Genomic DNA, 23818 nt, shown 5'->3' on the forward strand with positions numbered 1-23818 from the left:
TTCACTGTGACACTTACCTGTGACTAGACATTCTGTATTTGAAAAATGATTTTACTGTGATTCAGGATCCATGTTACACATTAGGTTGTGCTGTAACAAAGTGAAACTATGTCACACTTTAGACCAAGGATGGTCGCACCATCTCTTGTAGGAAAGTATCTAGTGAAACACTTAGGTTGATCTGATGTCTGGACCGCAAAATTTTCCATACTGTTGACCATGGGATGGGCAATTCATGTGACGCTGCATGAGCACTGGCACTACCTGCTGCGTGTGCTGCATGGTCAGTTACAGCAACAGCAACATTGTCAATGACTTCCAGTGGGACAGGACACATTCCTCTTCCTTGTGCCACACCAAGGTCACCCACGTTTTGAAATTTCATTATCATCTTTGTTAAACCATCTAGTGACATTGGGCCTCTCTTCAGACCTTTCAGTTAGTGTACTTTCTCAAAGCAGCATTGTAACTGCTGTTGTTCAGATAGAGGTTCACTAACAGCACACTCTCTCTCTTCTTGATAGATACTGTTCACTCATATTATAGCTTGTCAAATGACAGTGTGGGTGTCGTAACGCTGTGCAAACTGTACAGCACCAGATTTGCACATGGTGGCCACATTTGGAACTAATGTTTTTCCGGTGTAAATCGGTTCTGCAATAACGCATCAGCTTATATAGAATGTTTCGCTGCAACACAATAATTACAGCCCACACTGAACATGGGTCTAGTGAAGCAGGGGATACAACCTGTCGGCTTTGACCAATGACGTCAGAATTGGCCAGAGAGCATTTATTACACAGACGAAAGAGCTGACAAGAATGTTCAGACACAAAGGAATAGGGCCTATGAGAGACGAAAAATATAGTTGACATATATAAAGGCCAGTAGTATTTTCACGTTAAGGATGTCACGTGTTTGTATCATATTATTTCTCTGGAAAATGAAAGGGGAAAAATGGATGGAAAATATTCTTAGCATAGAATACATCACATCACATATATACTAGTTGTATCTCAAACCTCATTCGAACTGTATTGCTTAAGTGCAGTACACGATGCAAGTTTGGCGTACGTCAATTTCTTCATTTCTACTAACATTAGTGTCCTGTTGTTCAGTTGAACTATGTATCCCCTGCTTCGCTAAACCCTAAATGAAGCACGGGATACAAATTTTACATGTGTTGTTCATTTCGCCTCCACTATCACTAACAGTCTGTTTTTACGTAGATATTAGTACTACTGATGGCAGAATGAGCTACATACATAATTTTTGTATCCTATACGTCCATTGACTTCTATGTATGTACACTGCTAACGAAAATGTGGAAATGGACGTACGTTACATTTGCATCCTGTACCTCAGTTGAACTATGTGAAGAGGCAACAAGACGACACGTACAATTTGTATCCCGTACTTCACTATGGGGTACAGTTTTTTTTTCACCTTGGATGTTAATAGTATCCCATTCTTTACTTGAACTATATAGCTATACACAACATTTGTATCCTGCTTTCCAGTTGACATATGTTGGTAAATCTCATCAATGTTACAAATGTCGTTCTTTTCAAATACATAGTGTCAGTGTAAAGGTCAACTGAAGGACGGGATACAAATTTTAGCTGTGTTGTACTACCTTTTGCCAAAATGTGATTCGTCAATTTCGACCATAACACCCCCCCCCCCCCCCCCCCCGCCCACCCCATATTTCATGTATTCCTCACAAATTTCCCTACAAAAACAGTACAAAACCACAACTGTATGCTTACTCACACGACATTCATGGGCACACAGAATATCTCAAACACCAACAGCAATTGATTTTCATAATGTCTCTCAAGGCGAGCTTAGATTTTTTGAACCACATCCCTCTTCTAATGGATCGCCACAACCTATCTCTGCTGCAGCGCCATATGAATAAGTTGTGAGTATGGCGACGAGAAACACTTGTGAGGTGCATATGACCGCCACACTCTTGACATTGAACATACTCAGCAATGAGATCACACATTTGCAAAAAACAAATCGTGGCCAACACGTCTTCGCCCATACCCTCTCATAAATCATCAGTTAAATCCATACCTACAAATGGAAATAAGATCCTAAAAATTGTTCTAAAATAAGAAACTAATAGTCCAAATTACCTCAATATCACTAAGAATGAAATTATGTACCGAATGAATTAGAAACAATCAACTAATTTAATAAATGCTCATGAAGAATATTTTCAGCATTATGTAGCAATCTCTTTTAAAATCACATTCAATTACTTTAATGTACAATGAGAGCGCATATCCGGACACAGAACTGTTTTATTATCTATAGGTCGAAGTGAAGACATTACCATCTATGAGCAATGGGTGACGTCATTGGTCAAAGCCGACGGGTTGTATCCCCTGCTTCACTAGACCCCTGGACCTCCACGAGAGGGGACTGATGACCACAGCAGTTGAGTCCCATAGTGCTCAGAGCCAACCTCCACGAGTAGCTGCATTTTAACTGTAACGACCTAGTTTATTATTTTCTCACTAAAGGACGTTTTTACAGCAATCAGCACCTTCCTATAAGCCGTTTTGTAGTTCTAATAGAATTTTAAGAACTCTGGCTCATTATGACCCTCTTATATGGACCTGGAGTTCTTAGGGTTTGGAAGGACTTAATACCTGCCGTTATTCACTGATTGTTGTGAGACATTGATAGTGATGTGAATATTTTTCGAAAACTTTTTTTCAATTTAAATAACTTTGAAAATTTAGAGAATTTCACATTTACAATGATTTCTTTATACACTTCATCCCAGCTGTGGTTTGCTAGTTCTTTTGATAACTCTTGTATTTTTGTTTCCGATAATTGTCTTTTGTTATCTTGCATTTAGGGAATTTTTCCACACACCTTTTTACTGTTATTATTTGGTAGAAATTGTCTGACAGTCTAAGATCTTTTACAGCTACCTCACACTCTCTGACCATATTTGTATCTACATGGTCAGTTACTGATGCAGTCATTGTGTTAACCTTTGTTGCACAATTGACCAACAGGGACATGCCAGAACTCTGAAGGATATTCATGGGGTTGCTAGTTTCATCTGTGGTACTTGTGTTTGTTTATGTCTCCTCACAAAATTATGTTGATTTTTGTACTTGAGAAAATGACTAGTTACTTGGTGGTATAAATTCTGTTAATTCAATGGCTGATATTTTGAAGTCATATGCCCCATCCCTGTTCAGACTGTTTCCCTCTCCACTCTATATAGTCTTTAAAACAAATTACATAAAGTTCCTAAGTCCTCTATCACTTGACTTTGTCATATCTGCAAATCCGCATTTCTGCTATATGGTGACTAGCAGCTGTCCTTTTCATGCTGCTGTTACATTCTATCCTGGATTTCTCATTGTTTCATACTGTATGTAATTAATCATCATGTTTTGGGTGCCCTAGCAGTGGACTTTTAGCAAAATGTAATTAGCATTAGGTGGTCATATATCTGTTCTGCTCATGCTCATCACTATTCCTCTATTTTGAAACAGGGGATCTTTCTTCCAGTAGTCTTTCACATTATCCATACAGATGAAATACCCAAGATGATGAGTATTTTGTCTATACTTACTGGTTTCTAGCTACAAATACTAAACCCATTTTTCTTATTATTGCTCAGAAATATATTCACAGCATTGTCATCCATTTCAGCAGCTAGACACTTGAGTATGTCATCTGTAAGTGACAACATAAAGAAATCTGTTGGTGTATTGCTAAAAAATTAAATAAGTAAACTTTATTGTTTTTTAAACGGATGTTACTTTATGTCTTGTGGTTCATCATGCCAAATCTCACCCGAGTTATTAACTTCTGGCAGTGTGCAATGTTAATGATTTCAACTCCATGATCCATATCGCCCAGTTCTGCACTGTTATGAAACTATTTGAAAGCTCTGCTTCCACATTGTCATCACTGGCAAGTTTCAGTATTCTTGAAAGTCCAGTTGTCCTCTTCTATAATTGTTCTTTACAAACTCAAAATCACTATCTTCTGATATGTTCAATAATTGATCGGTAGTGAATCTCTTGTTCTTCATATTCCTTTTAGCATTACAAGATACTGGATGCCAGCTGACTAACTATTGTTCTGAACTGTGGATCAACTGAGAACAAGAAAATAAAACTGTAGGGTTACAAAACTGTTCCTGGACACTTCAAACATTTGTTCACAGCTAGACTAAGTAATACACCTGTGGACATGCACACTTGTAAGCGATTGTCATAGTGACTTGTTGGTTGGGAAAATGCTTATAAGATTTAGCAATAAAAGACTAATGGCTTGTAATGCTGAGGAAGAAAAGAAATTGTAAGAAAGAAGTAAGTGATCATGATGACTTCATTAACACTGTTCTGTAGTACTCCACACTTAACACGTATTCTACAGATGAATGCAGTACAGTAGAACCCCTCTAATCCGACCTTGGATGGTCGGTCACTCCGGTTAGTTCGACCATGCTCAGGTTCGCGAGCCTGTGCCGACTTGTTACTGACTGGACGCCTGTCAGGCCGTTGTTGCAATGTCTATTGCTGTGCATTTGTTATACTGTACATTATTGTGCAGTTTTATCCTTTGTTGGGATTAAAAAACGTCATTGTTTGCTTTATTCTGTCTTCTCTACAGTACTTATTACTGTAGATTCATTGTGTGTACAGTTGTCTGTTTTTCAGCATGTCTGGATTCAAACATAAACACGTAACTCTTTCACTACATGAAAAATTAGCAGTGCTACAAAGACTGGACGAAGGAGAATCAGTCCAAAAATTACAGAGGAACTGAATGTAGGTGTTTCGACAATTAAGGATTGGAGGAAGAATTGGAAAGACGTTGAATCCTATAATTGATGGTGAAAACACACTAAAGAATCGCAAAACATTAAAAAAAGCCTAAACTTGAACTGCTTGACAAGGCATTTTAGATGTTGTTTTGTCAAGAAAGAAGGAAAGGGAACTCCAATATCAGGGCCAATTCTCAAAGAAAAAGAGATATTTTTGCACAAAAAACTGGAAGCCGAAAGTAAATTTGCTGCCAGTGAAGGCTGGATTGATCGTTGGAAAACTCATCATGGTGTCCGATTAGTTTCTATTTCTCATGAAAAATTATCTGCCGATGCTGCAGTTGCTAAGGAGTTTTCTGTTGAGTTTCAAGAAATTGTAGAAGAAAATGATCTGTCACCCTGCCAAGTGCATAACATTGACGAGACAGGGCTGAACTTTAAAATGTTGCCAACAAAAACGCTCACAGCTGCAAATGAACCCGTGGTAGGAACGATACTTATGAAAGATAGAATAACAGTTATTCCTTGTAGCAACGCAGATGGTACCCACAATCTCCCCTTGTTCGTCATTGGCAAATCTAAGAAGCCAAGGGCATTCAAAAATATAAACTTATCTTCCTTGCCGGTTTATTACCGCAATCAAAAATCAGCTTGGATGGATTGCAACCTTTTTCAATCCTGGTTTTTCGACAAGTTTGTGCCATCAGTGGAAAAAGACTTGAAACATAAAAACCTGCCGGTTCGTGCTCTACTGCTGTTGGGTAACACGGTATCACTTCCATTTCAGGAAGATTTGGTGAAAGGGGACATAAAAGCTCTCTTTCTGCCTCCTAATGTGACCTCACTCATCCAACCAATGGATCAGAGCATTATCGAATGCTTAAAAAGGCGATATCGCAGAAAGTATATGAGCTCAATCTTGGAAAAATCTGAAGGACGTCATAACTTATTTGAGGCAATGAAATCCCTGAACATCAAAGATGCTATTTACACAATCGCTGCAGCATGGGATGAACTGAAACCTGACACACTGCGGAAATCGTGGTGTAAGCCTTGGCCACAAGTTATGACTGAAAATGAGCATACCGAAGATGAGCAAAACAACGACGCACTGGAAATCGTTAAAGATCTACAAACTCTGGAGCTGAACGTCCCTGCCAATGAAGTTGAAGAGTGGATCAACGAAAGTGACAAAGATTGTGACACTTTTGAAGAGCTCAATGACAACTAGATTGTTGCCGCTGTTACCCAGTAAACTGTAAATGAGGACTCGGACGGCGAAGACGAAATCCCCACCGGGATTTCACACAACGATGCAAAAAACGCTTTTTACATTGCCCTTCAATACATCAAGCAGAATCCAGCTTCAACTCCAATGGACGTTATTTGGATAAAAAAATGGAAGGACACTGCAGCTAAATCTAGAATAACATCTGCTAAACAAAAATGTGTCACTGATCTTTTTCCCAAGTAATTTGTTTTCGTTTTTACTGTAAAAACAATGCATACAGTATAATTATTTCTTAGTTTATACGTACAGTAGTTTATTTCTTTGTAAAAAGTTCTTTTTTATATACAGTGCTATAAACATTTTTTAGTTTACAGTATATATCATTTATACGTTATTAAGTACAGTACAGTACTGTAATTTGTTTGTTGTTTTTACTTTTAAAACCAATACATATTATAGTGTGTAGACTTTTTTTAGTCAATATATTGTTTAACACTGTGTAAAAAACATCCTTTTATATTACTGTAGATGTCTTTTAGTTCTTAAATCGTTTAATTTTTTGTACTAAATGTCTTTTCATATTTTTTGCAATAAATATTAGATTTTTTGGATAATCCGACCTTTTTTTCGTTCCAACCATGGTCCCGGTCCCAAAGGTGACAGATTAGAGGGGTTCTACTGTATGTATTCTACAGATGAATACAGTATGTGAGTGCAGACAACGTAGTTTGTCATTTGAACGAAAAGCTATCCAGCAGTCAGTGAACAATGTTAAGAATATTAAAGAACATGGTTTCCAGGTGTATTGGAATGACTGGTGAAAGGACATAATTTACAGAGAGGAATGGCATTATGGGTGCAAGGAATAATGTAAGAGATCAAAGGCGGTAGAACATCTGGCATTTATTACATTAATGAAATGTATGTATATCACAACCATGCAAGGTCAATGTGATGGAAAATGAGTGGTGAATTTGGTGGTATTCAAGTTTTGGTGAGTAGAGGTGGCTGTGTTATTGTGATTCACACATGATTAGCTGACTCAGGCAGTTTACTCAGAGTAAGCTTAGATTTAAGGCATTAATGTCTAAGTTATGAGGATTCCCATTACAATATTATGTATTTGCTTTTTTTTTTTTTTAATTATGGTTTTGGAACCAGTTATTGTCATACACCCTGCGCCCACTTACATGGCCCCCTCCCCAACCCCCAACAACTCCTCCCCAAGCTTGGTTATTGTGATGGACAACACTGTGGCAACCATCAAAGCTCCTACTACGCTTACAAGAAAATTTGATATTACCACTTGGTTATCGTCATTTATGGATTATAAGACACACTTTTTGTGTTGAAAAATTGCTTCCAAAATTAAGGTGTGTCTTATACTCCAAATTAATATGAAAATGTCCGTTGTTTGATTTAAAATTCCCACCAGTCTTAAAAATGGCCATAAATATGATGCTGCGGAATGGTAGCAGCCGTGCACCAATGTGACGAACATGAGTTGTGGGGATTCACAAGCTTGCTAACACTGTCTCCCTCCTGCCCCACCATCACAAACCCAGAATGCTGTCTAGCCTATGATGCATCATTTCATTCTACTGTGCCAGTGAACTTAAATTGAAAAATGATTTGTGTTATTGGTAGCAGTACATTAATTTTGTTAGTAGTTAGTTTTGTAATGGAAAAAAATGAAAGGTATTCATATGATGTGGACAATAAATTGAAAGTAATCGAATATGCAGATGGACATGGAAACAGAGCAGCTGAGCAGCATTTTGGCTATCCACCAACAGAAAAAAATATATATAAATAATTTTTCATTGGCGGGCTAGTAGGCTAGAGCTGAAAAAAAAATTGAGCAAGACTTAATGTGCAATTAGAGGATTGAATGCAAAATGGCCGAAACTAGAAGATGATGTGTTGAAATGGATACAAGGACACTGTCAAAATGGCGTTAGAATTAATATAGAAATGATTCATATAGTTTATGTTCACAGGCTCGTATTACAGTGGAACTTAACAGACTTTGAGGGTGAAGGTAGTTGCAGCTACAGGCTTATGAAAGATCATGGATTTAGCACCCGAACCAGAACCATAATATCTCAGAAACTGCCACAAGAGTATGAAGAGAAAACATACTGAAACCCCTATTTTACATTTTCATGCGATCCAGACTTTAAAAAACCCAAAATTGACGAAAATGCAGAATTGAGGAAAATGTTAAAACCCCCAAAATGTGATAAAAACACATGTAATTGGCACATACGGTTAAAAATCGTAACCCTCTCCAACACTTTGTCTAAAATCTGTCCAAGTGAAGGAAATTAAATGTACAATACAATGTTTATACAATAATTTGTGGTAACAGATTTCATCAGTTTGTAAAAAAATCGGAGATTGGCAACAGCCAGTAAAAACGCATCAAAAAGTTGAAATTGGTATCTGGGTACAAGGTAATCTAGCTATTTTCCAACATGCTATGACTACAAATTATACATTCAAAACCCACATTTTTGAAAGATCATCCCTTGTGCTCACCCAGAAAAAAGCAAAATATTGATGAACTTGTTGAATTAAATAAGAAATATAACAGCAGCTAAGTGGTTAAACCATAAGTGTAAATGCAGACTGCTGCTTAATGACAAACTTTGTCACCATTGCTTTATTGTTTAATGTTTTGCTTATGAGTTGCACTTCATATGCTCACCATCATTAAAGTGTTATTTCAGGCTTGTTTAGAGAAACAGAGATGTGAAAAATTGAGTATTACTTGCCTATTTAATGTTACAAGCATATTAAAAGTCAGCTCAGTGAATTTCTGTACACTGTGTAAAATGTAAATTTGAAAGAAAGCTCAGCTGCTACAGTTTTGCTTCATGCCCTCTATCACTGGTACCAATCTTTACGATCAACAGTGTGTGGTCAAAAGTATATACATGAGTTATGTATGTAGTTGTTGCAACTCTATCATGTCAGATTTGAACACGAAAGTCTTTAAAATGTGCTATCACAAAACTCTTGCTCATTTACATCTCTGTCATAGCTCGTCACCTTCATGAAAAGTATATTTTCAACACTTCACAAAATACTTTCCCCTCTACCTGCACTCCCATAATTGAAGAGCCACTCCCCCTCTCCAGTACGTGAACTCTTTTTACATGTGTTAGTGTGGTCTGGTGGTTGTGCTTGCTATTTGTTGACTTAACAAGTCGCCATAAGAGTTCACTAACCAGAATTGGGCACGGTTCCTCCATTATGATAGAGCATATTCTTCGAGACTCAGAGTTTGATTTAAAAAATTTGATGATTGATATTGTTGCTGAATATAGTACATCAGAAATGCATGCAAAAAGATGAGACTCAGATATAAGTGGCACAAGAAAAGGTGGTGGCTGGGCCCATTTGTCACGTATTGTCTCAGTCCGGTGCACTTCACGTCGACTGTCTTGTTCTTCCATTACCGCTGCAGCCTAGCAGTAGTTGTATCATAATTACATGGTGAAGCTAAATGTTGCAAGTTGTGTTGGCAACATTGATCGTATATGCATCAACATTTCCTCTCTCATGTCTCCCCTCTCCACAATGGCCTAAAATATTCCGTAACTCCACCATTACCTGTTGTGTGAACCATTTGTCTTTTGTGGCACCTATAACTCATTCAGTCACATCAAATATCAATAGGATGAAAATAGGACAAAATCAAGTGCAACATCGAATAAGAACTTAGAACTGAGGTAAACCTTGCAAGCAAGAAATGTAAAATTGGGAAATTTTTAGCACTGATCTTATGGGCTTTTCACAGGGGCTACGAATGTATGGTACAGGATCATGAAAAACGTAAAATTGGAGAATGTAAAATTGAGTTCCACTGTATTATCTTTCCATCACTTTATTATTCAACACTGAAAGAAAACCAGTGTGGAACTACACCAAGTAGCGAATATGGAAGAAACTCCTTTGACATTTGATGTGCCGAGTTACAAAACTGTTGCCACGGAACATGCTAAAACTCTAACTATTAAAACAAGTGGACATGAAAAAAATACACTACACTTTTGTCCTTTCATGTCATGGTGATAGTACTAAACTTAATCCAGTGATCATTTTCAAGTGGAAAGCAATACCAAAACTGTCTGCAATACTGTCAGGTGTTGTTGTTGATGTACGTGACAAGGGTTGGATGGAAGAGGTTGGTATGAAATTATGGATTAACAGAGTCTGTGAAAGAATACAGGGAGCGAAAGGCTATTTACAATTTGAACAAAAACCAGATGGCAGTTATAAGAGTCGAGGGGCATGAAAGGGAAGCAGCGGTTGGGAAGGGAGTGAGACAGGGTTGTTCAATCTGTATTCAATCTGTATATTGAGCAAGCAGTAAAGGAAACAAAAGAAAAATTTGGGGTGGGCATTAAAATCCAGGGAGAAGAAATAAAAACTTTGAGGTTCGCCGATGACATTGTAATTCTGTCAGAGACAGCAAAGGACTTGGAAGAGCAGTTGAACGGAATGGACAGTGTCTTGAAAGGAGGATATAAGATGAACATCAACAAAAGCAAAACGAGGATAATGGAATGTAGTCAAATTAAGTCAGGTGATGCTGAGGGAATTAGATTAGGAAATGAGACGCTTAAAGTAGTAAAGGAGTTTTGCTATTTGGGAAGCAAAATAACTGATGATGGTCGAAGTAGAGAGGATATAAAATGTAGACTGGCAATGGCAAGGAAGGCGTTTCTGAAGAAGAGAAATTTGTTAACATCGAGTATAGATTTAAGTGTCAGGAAGTCGTTTCTGAAAGTATTTGTATGGAGTGTAGCCATGTATGGAAGTGAAACATGGACAATAAATAGTTTGGACAAGAAGAGAATAGAAGCTTTTGAAATGTGGTGCTACAGAAGAATGCTGAAGATTAGATGGGTAGATCACATAACTAATGAGGAGGTATTGAATAGAATTGGGGAGAAGAGGAGTTTGTGGCACAACTTGACAAGAAGAAGGGACCGGTTGATAGGACATGTTCTGAGGTATCAAGGGATCACAAATTTAGCATTGGAGGGCAGCGTGGAGGGTAAAAATTGTAGAGGGAGACCAAGAGATGAATACACTAAGCAGATTCAAAAGGATGTATGTTGCAGTAAGTACTGGGAGATGAAGAAGCTTGCACAGGATAGAGTAGCATGGAGAGCTGCATCAAACCAGTCTCAGGACTGACGATAACAACAACAACAACGTGAAAGAAGGAAATGTGCTTTATTGAAGAAGGGTTCTCATTTGTGCTAGATGAGTTTAATAGTCACTTGAAAAATTCTGTGAAAGAGAAACTGAGACAGGGGAATGCAGAGCTCGCTGTTAATCCAGGAGGACTTACTTCATGGTTGCAACCTCTTCATGTCTGGTAAATAAACCATATAGAATGTATATGAGAGAAGAATGGAGCAAGTGGATGATGGATGAAATCCAACATGAATTCAAGTCAAAGGGAGCTTTGAAATGACCTACAATCAAACATGTCAGTGGATAAAACATTCATGGTCCTGGGTGAGAGAAGACATTATTGTTAAATCCTTCAGAAGTGCAGCATAAATAATGCTCTCGATAGCAGTGGAAACCATTTTGTATACAAAGAGGACAACAATGACGACAAAGAGGAACAAGGAGAAAGTTCAGATGGTGATTTCCTGGAATTTTTAAAGATCTGTTTGATTTTATAAATTAAGAATTCTTTTTTAGTCTGGCTTTTCAATCTAATATATAAATGGTAAAAATGTTATTTAAAACAAATTACTTAAAAATTAAGTTGCATCTTAAAGTCTGTAGCAGTTTATAGTCTGTAAAACACGGCTCTTAATAGTGGAATCCCTTTCAACTCATTACAAACCCACGTGGAACCACTGCTACTTGTCATTGACCACAACCCTGCACACTGCACTTATGAAACAGATGAGAATGGAAAACAGCAGAGGACCTTAAGACTGCCATTCCAATCCCACTGAGGTAATATGGGCACAGGTAAAACTTTACTTTGCTTAGAAACACAGTTTGTTTAAAATTTCATATGTCTTGAGTCTGATGCACACAGCAATCGATAGCATTGTGCTTTCTGCACAAGTAGTACATGCTAGATGTACAGAAAACTTAAGAAACGTAAGCCTACTGTACTAATTTAGAATCTGTAATAATGTGCATTGAATAATGTGCCATGAAGTACCTACATCTCATTACTGCATTACTGTTCAAAAGATATTTCATCTTGTCCTTGTAAATATTACTTATGTATGTGGAAATGCAAAGTTCTCAGTTTGACTAGTGTCAGAGATAATTGAGACACTGGAATACAATACTGCCTGCCATGACATTTACAAACAACCGAGTGATTCAAGATGCTACAGGCATCACACTCTTCTTGCTGCTCCGTGGTCACAAATCCAAAACAGAAATAGATGTACCAGCAGGACGATGATGTGAAACACCTCATCACCTGGACAGTAGAAGCAAGACAAGTGGCTCACATGTACACCCAGGAGAAAGACAAAGCATTATAATGCCAAGCACTGTATAGCAAGATAGAGCCCAGGAGACTTGGTGTGGACTTTAGTAGCTCTGCCTTAATTGGGACTATCAGGAAAAATTATTAAAGCCATATTGTATCCTTGTTGCTTGTCAGAAGTCACATATGATGTCGAGTATTATGAGCCTTCACCAAGGGGACAGAAGTGTATGTCCTCCATATGAAGACCTATTAGGGTCCTGAGGTTCAAATTGGCAATGGGTGTTTCAAGCATACTGAAGACCCACTCAACAGTCAGAAGCTTCAAGATGAGGGGCTATGCTCTATACTCATTAAAGTGAGGAGGATGTGAAAACACAACCACAACACAAAGTTCCACCAGTGCCACCAAAGAGAGGACCATTGACTATACCTAGATCCAGAATGCTCTAGCTGAATCCAGCGAAAATCCCTGACATGGTGTGTTGTTATTTCTCTAGGAGAGGAAGCAATGCCATATGCTGTGGTGCATGTAGTGTGGCATAGTGGTTAGCCTCACTGGACTGTGTGCTGCAAGTCTCAAGCTCAAACCTGACCACCAGCAGTTACTTTTTACTTAGCGTATGTCACTTCTGGAAGATTCTCAAAATATCTTATGTATGTAAATTCTGGAGTATTTTATTTTAGTGCAAATAATACCACACACTGTCCAGGAGTTCACCTTAGTTTAGTTCTAGCTGTACATTGGTGTTCTTGATAATGTGCTTTCAGTGCTGTGTGTTATACTTCGCTGGCTGTCCTGCCTGCTTTCAGATTTGGACTTGGTTCTGGTCATGATAACACAATATCATAAGTGACATCTGAAAGTCTGGTCATGCAAGATGGCATTGTTGACACTGAATGATATTTCTCTGGCTTCAGGAAAAAAGCTGACAAAGGCACACTCAAAGTCATTATTATTTCCAATTTACTTATTCAAATTATCTCTGACACTAGTCAAACTGAGAACTTTGTGATAGTTTCGTGAGACTGGGTAGATTTTTCAACTGACAAAAGATTTACTGTTTAACTGAGCATCTCAGTCAGTAACTGGAACATGTCATGAGGTGTTTTAGCTGGGAAGCTGACTCACTGAGAGTCTTTGCACTCCACCACCACATGGTTCAGAGCCTTACTATTTTTCTCTTTGGTAATAAATAATTACCAGTATTAATATGTGTAATGTATTGTAGACATGCTACAAATTGTGTATTTGTTTTCTTCATTTCATGGTCTACACAGTGACTTGACAGTGGTAGAGTGTGTATGACAGACAAGTTTGCAGCCACATTGACTGCCAGACTACACAAGATGATTTCTTCAACTCAGTAAAGATTCCTCTGAAAATTATTATTGTCACAAGAAAAATAAAGAATATGTAATATGTTATAAAGCTTTGCATCAGTTCTGAATTAGCCGTGGTTGGTGATGCATGCACACTGCTTGGTTGAGAATGGTGACAATAAAAATTTTTGAAATATTGAAGAGAATATAAATGTGTTTGTGTGATGAATTATTTTTCAAATACTTAATTGAAAATACTTGGAAATACTTTTTTATCAAAATATGGGAAAGAAGGAGTTTGTTTATCTTTGGTTTTGGAAATATGAGAGTTGTCAGTTTTAACTGAGAAAATTGGTATATACTGAAATGATATGAGCAAGATAGTGACTTCCTTGAAATGTGATTAAATTTATCATTGAGAGAGTGATTAGAGTGACACCAAACTGGAAAATAATAGCATTTAACTGAAAATAATTAGTTGGTGAGAGATTGTTGCACTCACTGAAGCAGTAGTATTTCTTATCTTTGGTAATTATTGCAAACAGAATCAACAGTGTTATACCAAACAACAATTTGAATTGATGCACTTCTGCAATATGAAAAGAAATTATTTGGTGCCCAGAGTCAGGCTGCCTGAGCAGCACTTTTTATTGCTTTGGATGACAGGTGCGTATGATCTTTGGTGCATAAGAGAGTCCTGTTGAGATGCAGCTGTACATAAAAGATACATACATAATATGTATCAATAACACTACTTTGTCCACATAAAAGGAGGTCATGCCACTGCAGTATCGATGACTGCAGGACAATGATAAATAACTGTCCTGAGCAATATTTGCTGCGTGTGCTTGTTGGAATAGTATTGTCAGTATGGAACTCTTAACTTACACAGTCAATGGCCACTTGTGATGCCTGCAAGGAGGAACATCTGAAAATAACATTATGCGTACGTGATGACAAAACAACAAAGTGCCATTTTCTGTTATTGATAGTTATTCTTGCAATATGTTTTCCTGTCAGCTGGGTGTATTTTCTTCTTTAGACGACAATGATAAGCATCTGACATTATAGAAAAGGAAATGCTTGAGACAACTATCACCCAGACAGCTTGGCCGTTGTGATGATGTCAGTGAGATTCCCTACCATCTTGGTAGAATTACATCTTTGTGGTGCCTTCACATCCATGGGTGATTGCCTCACTTAAGTTTCCTGAGGCTGGCAGCTAGGCGAGTGGCTAGTACTTCTGAACAATGACAAGGAATAACTATGGCCTGTTGGAAAGTGACCTTGTGTAGGATACTATGATAGGCTTTATCTCAAAGGTTTACTGTAATCATTTGAAATTGACTGGTGGGAATAAAACTGTTGTGATGATCAACATTTTATACCACCTCCTAATATATCTGGATATCATCTATGGCTGCTGCCTCTTGCTTGCTCAGTCAGACAGTTTGGGTTGTTATAAAATGTTGTATTTCAAGTTTGCCCCCAGCAATTTGCTGAGTAGTCAGAGAAATTATTAATTCAGGGGTGGACTACTATCATGGGATAGTAAAATATTTGGGCCCCATGTTCATGTGCTGTCACCCTAGGTCGATAACTCATACTCAGTGTGCCCAGGTTGCTACTGGCCAACTGGTTGACAAAACAGATCACCCTAAGCATAGTAAGTGCCAGAAGAATATAAGAAAACCACCACAAGTATATAAAAGTCCATGCCCTGGGAGAACATTAGCAACATCTCCAGAAATGTTTGAGTGATAAAAAAGTCTGTGACTAACATTCAACACGATAAGATCAATGTGTGCATGCTGCTCTCACAATCTGTTAACATACATTAAAAATCTGTGTACCATTATCATTTAGCTAATGTTCCAATGGAAGTACGCTCACAATTATAATCACAAGAACAGGTTCATGGTGTTGGCATTAATTAAAATCTGTGGCTCACTGCATAAATTAATGTTTATTTCTGACTGCTTATGGATATTGTTTTGTTAACTTTTATATTGTGAATAACAGGACAGGTGGTAAGGATGTGTTATGTTATTTTGATGGACTGTGACTTGAAAGACAATTAAGCCCACTACCACTAAGAATTGAACTTCTGTTAATCAACTGTTGCAGTTACTGTACTGGGAATGAATTAAGTGGACAGTAAATTAGTGTTAGGTACAAGGGAACTGTATAATAATGACATGAATGGACTGTGTAGACTTGCTACCACTGAATGCTGCTTATAGCATAGAAAGGTAAGCTCGCTTTAGTTGCTTGTTTAATGACATTATTTGGGAGAAAATTAGGACAGTTTCTGCTAAATTAAACAGCAGAATAACACTTGAAGAGTTTTTAATTGATAGAGACTGCTCAGCACTCCATAAGAACATGTGAAACTGTGAAAAATTTAACCCAAGCACATTGTGTTTAACCTAAGCACGTTGTGTTTGTCATTAAACTGTGTGACTACCAACAAGAAACAACTTCTGGCTATGAGACATCAATTCTGCAGATGCCTCTAAGAAACTTCAAAGTGATTCAGAAAAATACACATTTTTGCACAATTTATGTAGCTGAACACTGACACACGTGTTATTATTTTTGGTTGAAGTTGAGCAAACACAACAGTCTTCTTTGTGAGATAGGATCCTTTTCAACATAAATGATTTTCCTTGGAGAATAAAAATTCCAAATGATTTCTTTGGTTTAAAGGAACACATTTTTCAAATAAAAACTATGCTTTATTCATAGTTTTGGAGTGAATCACTCATTGCTTCCTAGAATTGAATGACCATAAAAATTATAGCACATTAAACTAAATGAATACTCTGCAGATACATCAAAAGCTTAGTGATTTTTCACTCTTTACATTACTGCTTCACTAGTTTCATGCTGTAATGTGTCAGTTAGAAGATAGTTTCATCTTTGAGGCTTTCTTTTAAATTACATATTCAGAATTTTTGCCCTTCCAGGCATACTGGCTGTTATTTCCTCACATTTAGTAGTGTCTCTGAAATAGGTTGTAACAATACTACACAGTTGACTTTTCTGGCAATTTGCATCACAGCCTGATGCCAAACTTGGATCTCCCTCTTTCACAGAGTATCTGAAACAAATTTGATTAATGCAGTATTATTTTTAAAAACATGTAATTTAGATACAAGGTATGAAGGTAACATCAAAATTCATTGGATAAACAGCATTCCAAATGACGAAAATTTACTTTAAATACCAATTTCCATCTATTTTTGCAGCATGATAACAGTATTGTTGTTGATGACTTTAAAACCAAAGTAAAGATGATTATGGATCAATAACTTGTACAGTGAAATACAATGATGCCTACTTAAAGAATATCTAGGTTATCTTCTGTTTCAAAGAAAACTTAGAAGTGACAAAGACAACACATTTACAATACTTTTTTTTTAATATGCTTGTTACTGAACTGAACTAGTAACTTCATTAAAAATATTACCCCAGATCACGTAAGAAACAGATTGACCGTCCTTACGGCGGAACAGGCAACCGTAAAAATAGTTTTCCCGTTGGCCAACAGATGTCGCAGGCGACGCTACAATGCTAACTGACCTGACCATGTCGCGGAATTGGCAACGCTGTATCTTCGGTGACGTGAATAACGCTGATTTGCGTTCGGCTAGAGCACTGCGCGCGAAATGCATTCGTCACACAGCTGACTGTAGCTCATGATCGGCTGTGGTTTTTCCCGAGAATCGAAGAATGTAGATTATCTCCTGTAATTCTACAAACCAAGTTTATTTCTTCTGTAGGGATACTTCTCACAATCATACGCGAAACGAAATAAATGAAAAGTAACACACAAACATTTCTCGCGAGTTACTGTTTAAATGCAGACTGTATTGCAGTCGCATAGGTTTTACACTCGCCTTCCATGCCGTCTATTTCCTCTTTGCTATACAGCTCTTCTGATATGGATTATGGTGGAAAAAAAGATCTCCACGTGCAAGTTAACACTAGAAAGTTTTCAAAATCCGCACTCGGTTATGATGCGAATTAAGGCTGGACATATTTCAATGACAGTCATTTCAAATTTAAATTCTTTTACTTTGCATGTAACTTACCGTAAATGATATAAGAGTGGCACAAAACAATGAATTTTGGATTGTTGTTGAATGGGGGCTGCAAACGCGGTAATATACAAGTGAAAGCGTGTTTTTCGAGCAAATTTTGGCGGTGTCAACTTTGAAGAGCCACAGACGGCAAACCATAATTATGTTAAAAATTTACTTTGTTCAGTTTAAAGATAACCCACAAATATTCGCAACAGACGTACGCTTTTATCTGCAACACAGTTATTACTGGGGATATCCGCACTCGCGCAGACCTGTTACTGTAAGTAGTGTTGTTTTCGAGTGAAAGCTGTGTGAGGATTATTAGCACACAGATAAAAAAAAAATTAAAATAGGCAGCGTCTAGAGTTTGCATGCTATGCTTGTTCTTTTCTATTCTCCTCCCTTCATTCCAGTATAAACGCTTGTTCACAGGTATAAACGAATGGCAGTGAACATTGGCGAATTATCTATGAATACTCGTTTGCAGCAGTATAAACGAGATTTTACACTCGCTCACTTCGTTCGTTCTAGTATGTACCAGGATTTAGAGGGACCGATGACCTAGCAGTTAGATGACGGCTATTATTCATTTATTTCACTGTTGCGATTTCAGCTCTAGAGCCATTTTGAAGTACCAAGGTCTAAGGTAATGCTTCTTAAATTGTTTATCATGTGTTAGCACACTACGCTTTGTATTTTGTTATCCATATCTTATATTTGTTTCAGTTTTCATATTGCACACAAAAATGCCCCTACAACCAAAATTACGATAGTGAAGTGAATAAACAGTTTAAAAAAGTCCAAATGGCAGCAAAGATTTCATTTAAAAATTATATGATATGATTCTTGTACAGGAAGGGCTGCCACGTTATATCAGAATATAAGATCGACAAAATTTAGATAGGATTGAATGCTTAGGGCTCTTTATTAATTCTTACATGTAACTAATTTATTGATTTACCTGAATTTAAAATCCACTCCCGTGACCTTTCTTTATGTTTGACGGGAAATCTGAACATTTTTAGTTCAGGATTTGTCCGTCTACTCCTTCCACAGTTGATATACTCGCAGGCCCTCGGCATGACGACTCGATCCACTACCACCGGTATGTCAGAAACAGCTGTACTTCACAGACGCCAAATAGTGGAAAGCTGCACACGTTCGGACCATGTTGCCACATATTTCACAGAATGGAGTGCCATCTAGTGGTTGGTGCCACAAGTAAGAGTCTGAAGCTGTTGCCACCTGGTGGCCGTTCCCTGACATGGGTTGCCTGCTAGACCAAGCGATTGGGCAATCTGTTTCTTATGTGATCTGGGATATTACCTTATTCTCTCAGAAACAAGTAATAATTCTCAGAGGGTAATAAACTAAAATGGTAACCAGTACCTTTATGCAAATGATGGGACAATGAGCTTTTAGGCTACACTCCTGGAAATTGAAATAAGAACACCGTGAATTCATTGTCCCAGGAAGGGGAAACTTTATTGACACATTCCTGGGGTCAGATACATCACATGATCACACTGACAGAACCACAGGCACATAGACACAGGCAACAGAGCATGCACAATGTCGGCACTAGTACAGTGTATATCTACCTTTCGCAGCAATGCAGGCTGCTATTCTCCCATGGAGACGATCGTAGAGATGCTGGACGTAGTCCTGTGGAACGGCTTGCCATGCCATTTCCACCTGGCGCCTCAGTTGGACCAGCGTTCGTGCTGGACGTGCAGACCGCGTGAGACGACGCTTCATCCAGTCCCAAACATGCTCAATGGGGGACAGATCCGGAGATCTTGCTGGGCAGGGTAGTTGACTTACACCTTCTAGAGCACGTTGGGTGGCACGGGATACATGCGGACGTGCATTGTCCTGTTGGAACAGCAAGTTTCCTTGCCGGTCTAGGAATGGTAGAACAATGGGTTCGATGACAATTTGGATGTACCGTGCACTATTCAGTGTCCCCTCGATGATCACCAGTGGTGTACGGCCAGTGTAGGAGATCGCTCCCCACACCATGATGCCGGGTGTTGGCCCTGTGTGCCTCGGTCGTATGCAGTCCTGATTGTGGCGCTCACCTGCACGGCGCCAAACACGCATACGACAATCATTGGCACCAAGGCAGAACCAACTCTCATCGCTGAAGATGACACGTCTCCATTCGTCCCTCCATTCACGCCTGTCGCGACACCACTGGAGGCGGGCTGCACGATGTTGGGGCGTGAGCGGAAGACGGCCTAACGGTGTGCGGGACCGTAGCCCAGCTTCATGGAGACGGTTGCGAATGGTCCTCGCCGATACCCCAGGAGCAACAGTGTCCCTAATTTGCTGGGAAGTGGCGGTGCGGTCCCCTATGGCACTGCGTAGGATCCTACAGTCTTGGCGTGCATCCGTGCGTCGCTGCGGTCCGGTCCCAGGTCGACGGGCACGTGCACCTTCCGCCGACCACTGGCGACAACATCGATGTACTGTGGAGACCTCACGCCCCACGTGTTGAGCAATTCGGCGGTACGTCGACCCGGCCTCCCGCATGCCTACTATACGCCCTCGCTCAAAGTCCGTCAACTGCACATACGGTTCACGTCCACGCTGTCGCGGCATGCTACCAGTGTTAATGACTGCGATGGAGCTCCGTATGCCACGGCAAACTGGCTGACACTGACGGCGGCGGTGCACAAATGCTGCGCAGCTAGTGCCATTCGACGGCCAACACCGCGCTTCCTGGTGTGTCCGCTGTGCCGTGCGTGTGATCATTGCTTGTACAGCCCTCTCGCAGTGTCCGGAGCAAGTATGGTGGGTCTGACACACCGGTGTCAATGTGTTCTTTTTTCCATTTCCAGGAGTGTATTATGTTAAAGATTACAATGATTGAGACAATTCATAGGAAGCATATGGACATTTAGCATTTTTACCGCCAGTACCTCAGATCAAACATTTTGAGTTATGGTACCATCTTTTTTCACACATCCACATTTCTTTTCCTAATTGCAAAAAATGTGTGTATAACACGTTACCTATACATCAATACTAAAATTACAAGAAGAGTAATGTGTGTTTTTGCTACTTTCATATGACAAGGTTTACTTTAAGGTGACTTATGGATGGCAGAATAAAGTAGCAGTGCAATAAACATAAGAATCTTGCCTACTACAGAGAACACTTTCTATGTGTTGCGGGAAATACCTCTCCATAATTGTAACAAACTGGATCAGTTTCTAGAAGCTTTGCTGACCAACAGCCATGGTAAAACCATTTATCTCAATGAGGTAATAAAATTAGACCAAGCATGAGTCATGAATCCAGAGAAGACTTTCTTGAAGGATTAGGGAGGACAAAATCTCTGCATTCAGTAACTGAGGTAAGTCCATATTAGTGATTCTGAAAAACTGCATCTAAATTATGTTTGCGGCATCTCACAAATGAGCATGTGAGGAATCAAAAGTTTTATATGAGGGGTGTTTGAAAAGTCTGAGAGATGGCACCACCGGCACATATTGAGGTCAAGTTTAGTTAGTAACATCTTTGGAAAAAACACACACCATGTTTCAGCCATATTGGTCTATTTCTTTGTGTTTGGCATTCGTGTGAATCAAGGAAGTCGAGTGATTGTCAAAAAATGGACAAAAAAAGAATTTCCTGTGGTGATTAAACATTACTTTATGAAACGAAAAACGCCTCAAGAGACTAAAGAGGAGATTGATAAACATTACAGTGACTCAACACCTTCGATTAGAACAGTTTATAAGTGGTTACAAAATTTTCGCAGTGGTCATATGGGCACAAATGATGCTGAATGCTCTGGACGCCATGTGGAGGTTATGGCTCCATAAATCATAGATAAAATCCATGATATGGTGATGGATGACAGAAGAGTTAAGGTGCATGAGATTGCTAGTGCTGTCGGTATCTTGAATGAATGGGTACACAATATTAAACATTTGGACATGAGAAAGCTATCTGCAAGATGGGTTCCGTGATTGCTCATGCTTGACCAAAAACGGAATTGTGTGAAGTGTTGCAAGGATGGTTTGCAGCTGTTCAGGAAGAATCTGCAGGACTTCAAGCGTCGTTTCGTCACTGTGGATGAAACATGGATACATTACTATACTCCTGAGACCAAACAAAAATCTAAACAATGGGTTACCAAGGTAGAATCTGCACCAAAAAAGACGAAGACCGTTCCTTCACCCGGAAAGGTTATGGCAAATGTCTTTTGGGATTTGCAAGGGATAATCCTCATTGACTATCTGGAAAAGGGTAAAACTATTACAGGTGCATATTATTCATCATTACTGGACCATTTGAAAACCAAGTTGCAAGAACAGTTGTAGAAAGAAGAGTGCGAACTTATAAATTTTGATACCATAAGTTCACACCACTATGTATGGGGTATCCCATTTATCTGATGACCACCTGTGCCGTAGAATAGATGCCGGGTAGCGAGTGCTCCATTGCCTAGCGATTAGATACCGTGTTGCCCATCTACTGCTGCGGTACATGACTACATTTAAAATACAAGCAAATAAATTTTGTTCTCAGCCATGTCATGCAAGGAGATGCTGGAACTGCCTACCATTATTTTCCATGCATTTCTAACATCTACTCAAGGCATTATTAATCACATGATGTAATTCTCACTGAGATATTGAATTAATTAATTCACGGATATTATCCTTCAGTTCCTCTATTGTGTGAGGATTTGTTGTGTACACTTTGTCCTTCAGTGCACCCCATAAATAAAAATTGCACGTAGTTAAATCAGGACTTTAGTGGGCCACCTATTGTTACTAATCACTCTTTCATTCAAGAAATCATGAATTGAGTGCAAACAAACATTGGCCTTATGAGCCCTTGCCAAATCCTGTTGAAACTGCAAAGCTTCATTCTCTTTCACTCAGTTCATTAAGAAATGGTCACAAAATGTTGTGCACCTGTCTTTGACTAGTAACTGTGTCATTAAAAAAAATTGGGCCTATTATTTTGTCACCACTAACTGTGCACCACACCCCTATTTTCTGATCATGAAGGGCTTTTCTCGTGAAGCACAACAGGTCTACATGCGCTCCTGTACTGACAGTTTTGGGAATTAACATACCTGTATAAATGGAACCAAGCCTTGTTTGATATCAGAATTAGGTAAGGATCCATTTCAGCGTCATGCACTTGTTTTAAAACCCATTCACAAAACTTAACCTTCTGCACAAGATCATCAAGTCTTGAAATACTGATACCTTATAGGCCCTTAGCCCAAGCAGCTTAGCACCTCTTTGTATAGAGGTGCACAATATTTGTGTATGCTGTCAAAGACACCTAAGAGACTTTTAGGGGAATTTTCCAGGCAGTAAGCAATGTTATCAAGACGAGCTTCTGGGAGCACTGTATGTTGTCGTTTACACTTTTTGTCTTGAACACTTCCTGTTTCATGAAATTTATTCACTAATTTGTGAACTGCATCATGACTTGGAACTTGAACACCTGGAAACTTCTGTTCAAACAATGTCTGAACAATATGAGTGGACTCTGCATGCACATACAAATCGTATATAAACATGTATTGTATAACTGAATAATTTGCTCTTGCCATTTTTTGCGTTTGCAAACTTCACTGTTACACTCTTAATGCCTGTTTCACTACTCGAATAACGCTGGCCAACAAGGCGCTTTTGTCTGTATGACCTTCAGGCTATAACCCACAAAAAATGGAGGGGGTAAGGGGGGGGGGGGGGCATAGTGTGGTCCCGCAGGACCCATTCGACCAGCAAGTGCGGTTTCCATGGCTGGTGTGCATTACCCCAGGCAAACAGTCATCAGGTAAATGGAACACTGTATTAAACTGCCTTAAACTTCTGTGTCTGTGTGTCTTATATGATTCTCTA

At 38.9% G+C, this 23818-nt stretch overlaps 1 protein-coding gene across 1 annotated transcript in view; it reads right to left on the reverse strand.

The window, feature by feature from the left end:
• Positions 1-16667: 16667 nt before the first annotated feature.
• Positions 16668-23818, reverse strand: part of LOC126455920 (sphingomyelin phosphodiesterase-like) — a 169333-nt gene continuing 162182 nt past the window's right edge. The window contains exon 11 of the mRNA XM_050091678.1: positions 16668-16954. Coding sequence (XP_049947635.1) covers positions 16792-16954 — 163 coding nt within the window. The 3' untranslated portion in view covers positions 16668-16791. The remainder of the gene's footprint in view (positions 16955-23818) is intronic.

This window comes from Schistocerca serialis, chromosome 2 (assembly GCF_023864345.2).
Source record: "Schistocerca serialis cubense isolate TAMUIC-IGC-003099 chromosome 2, iqSchSeri2.2, whole genome shotgun sequence".
Classification (NCBI taxonomy): domain Eukaryota; kingdom Metazoa; phylum Arthropoda; class Insecta; order Orthoptera; family Acrididae; genus Schistocerca; species Schistocerca serialis.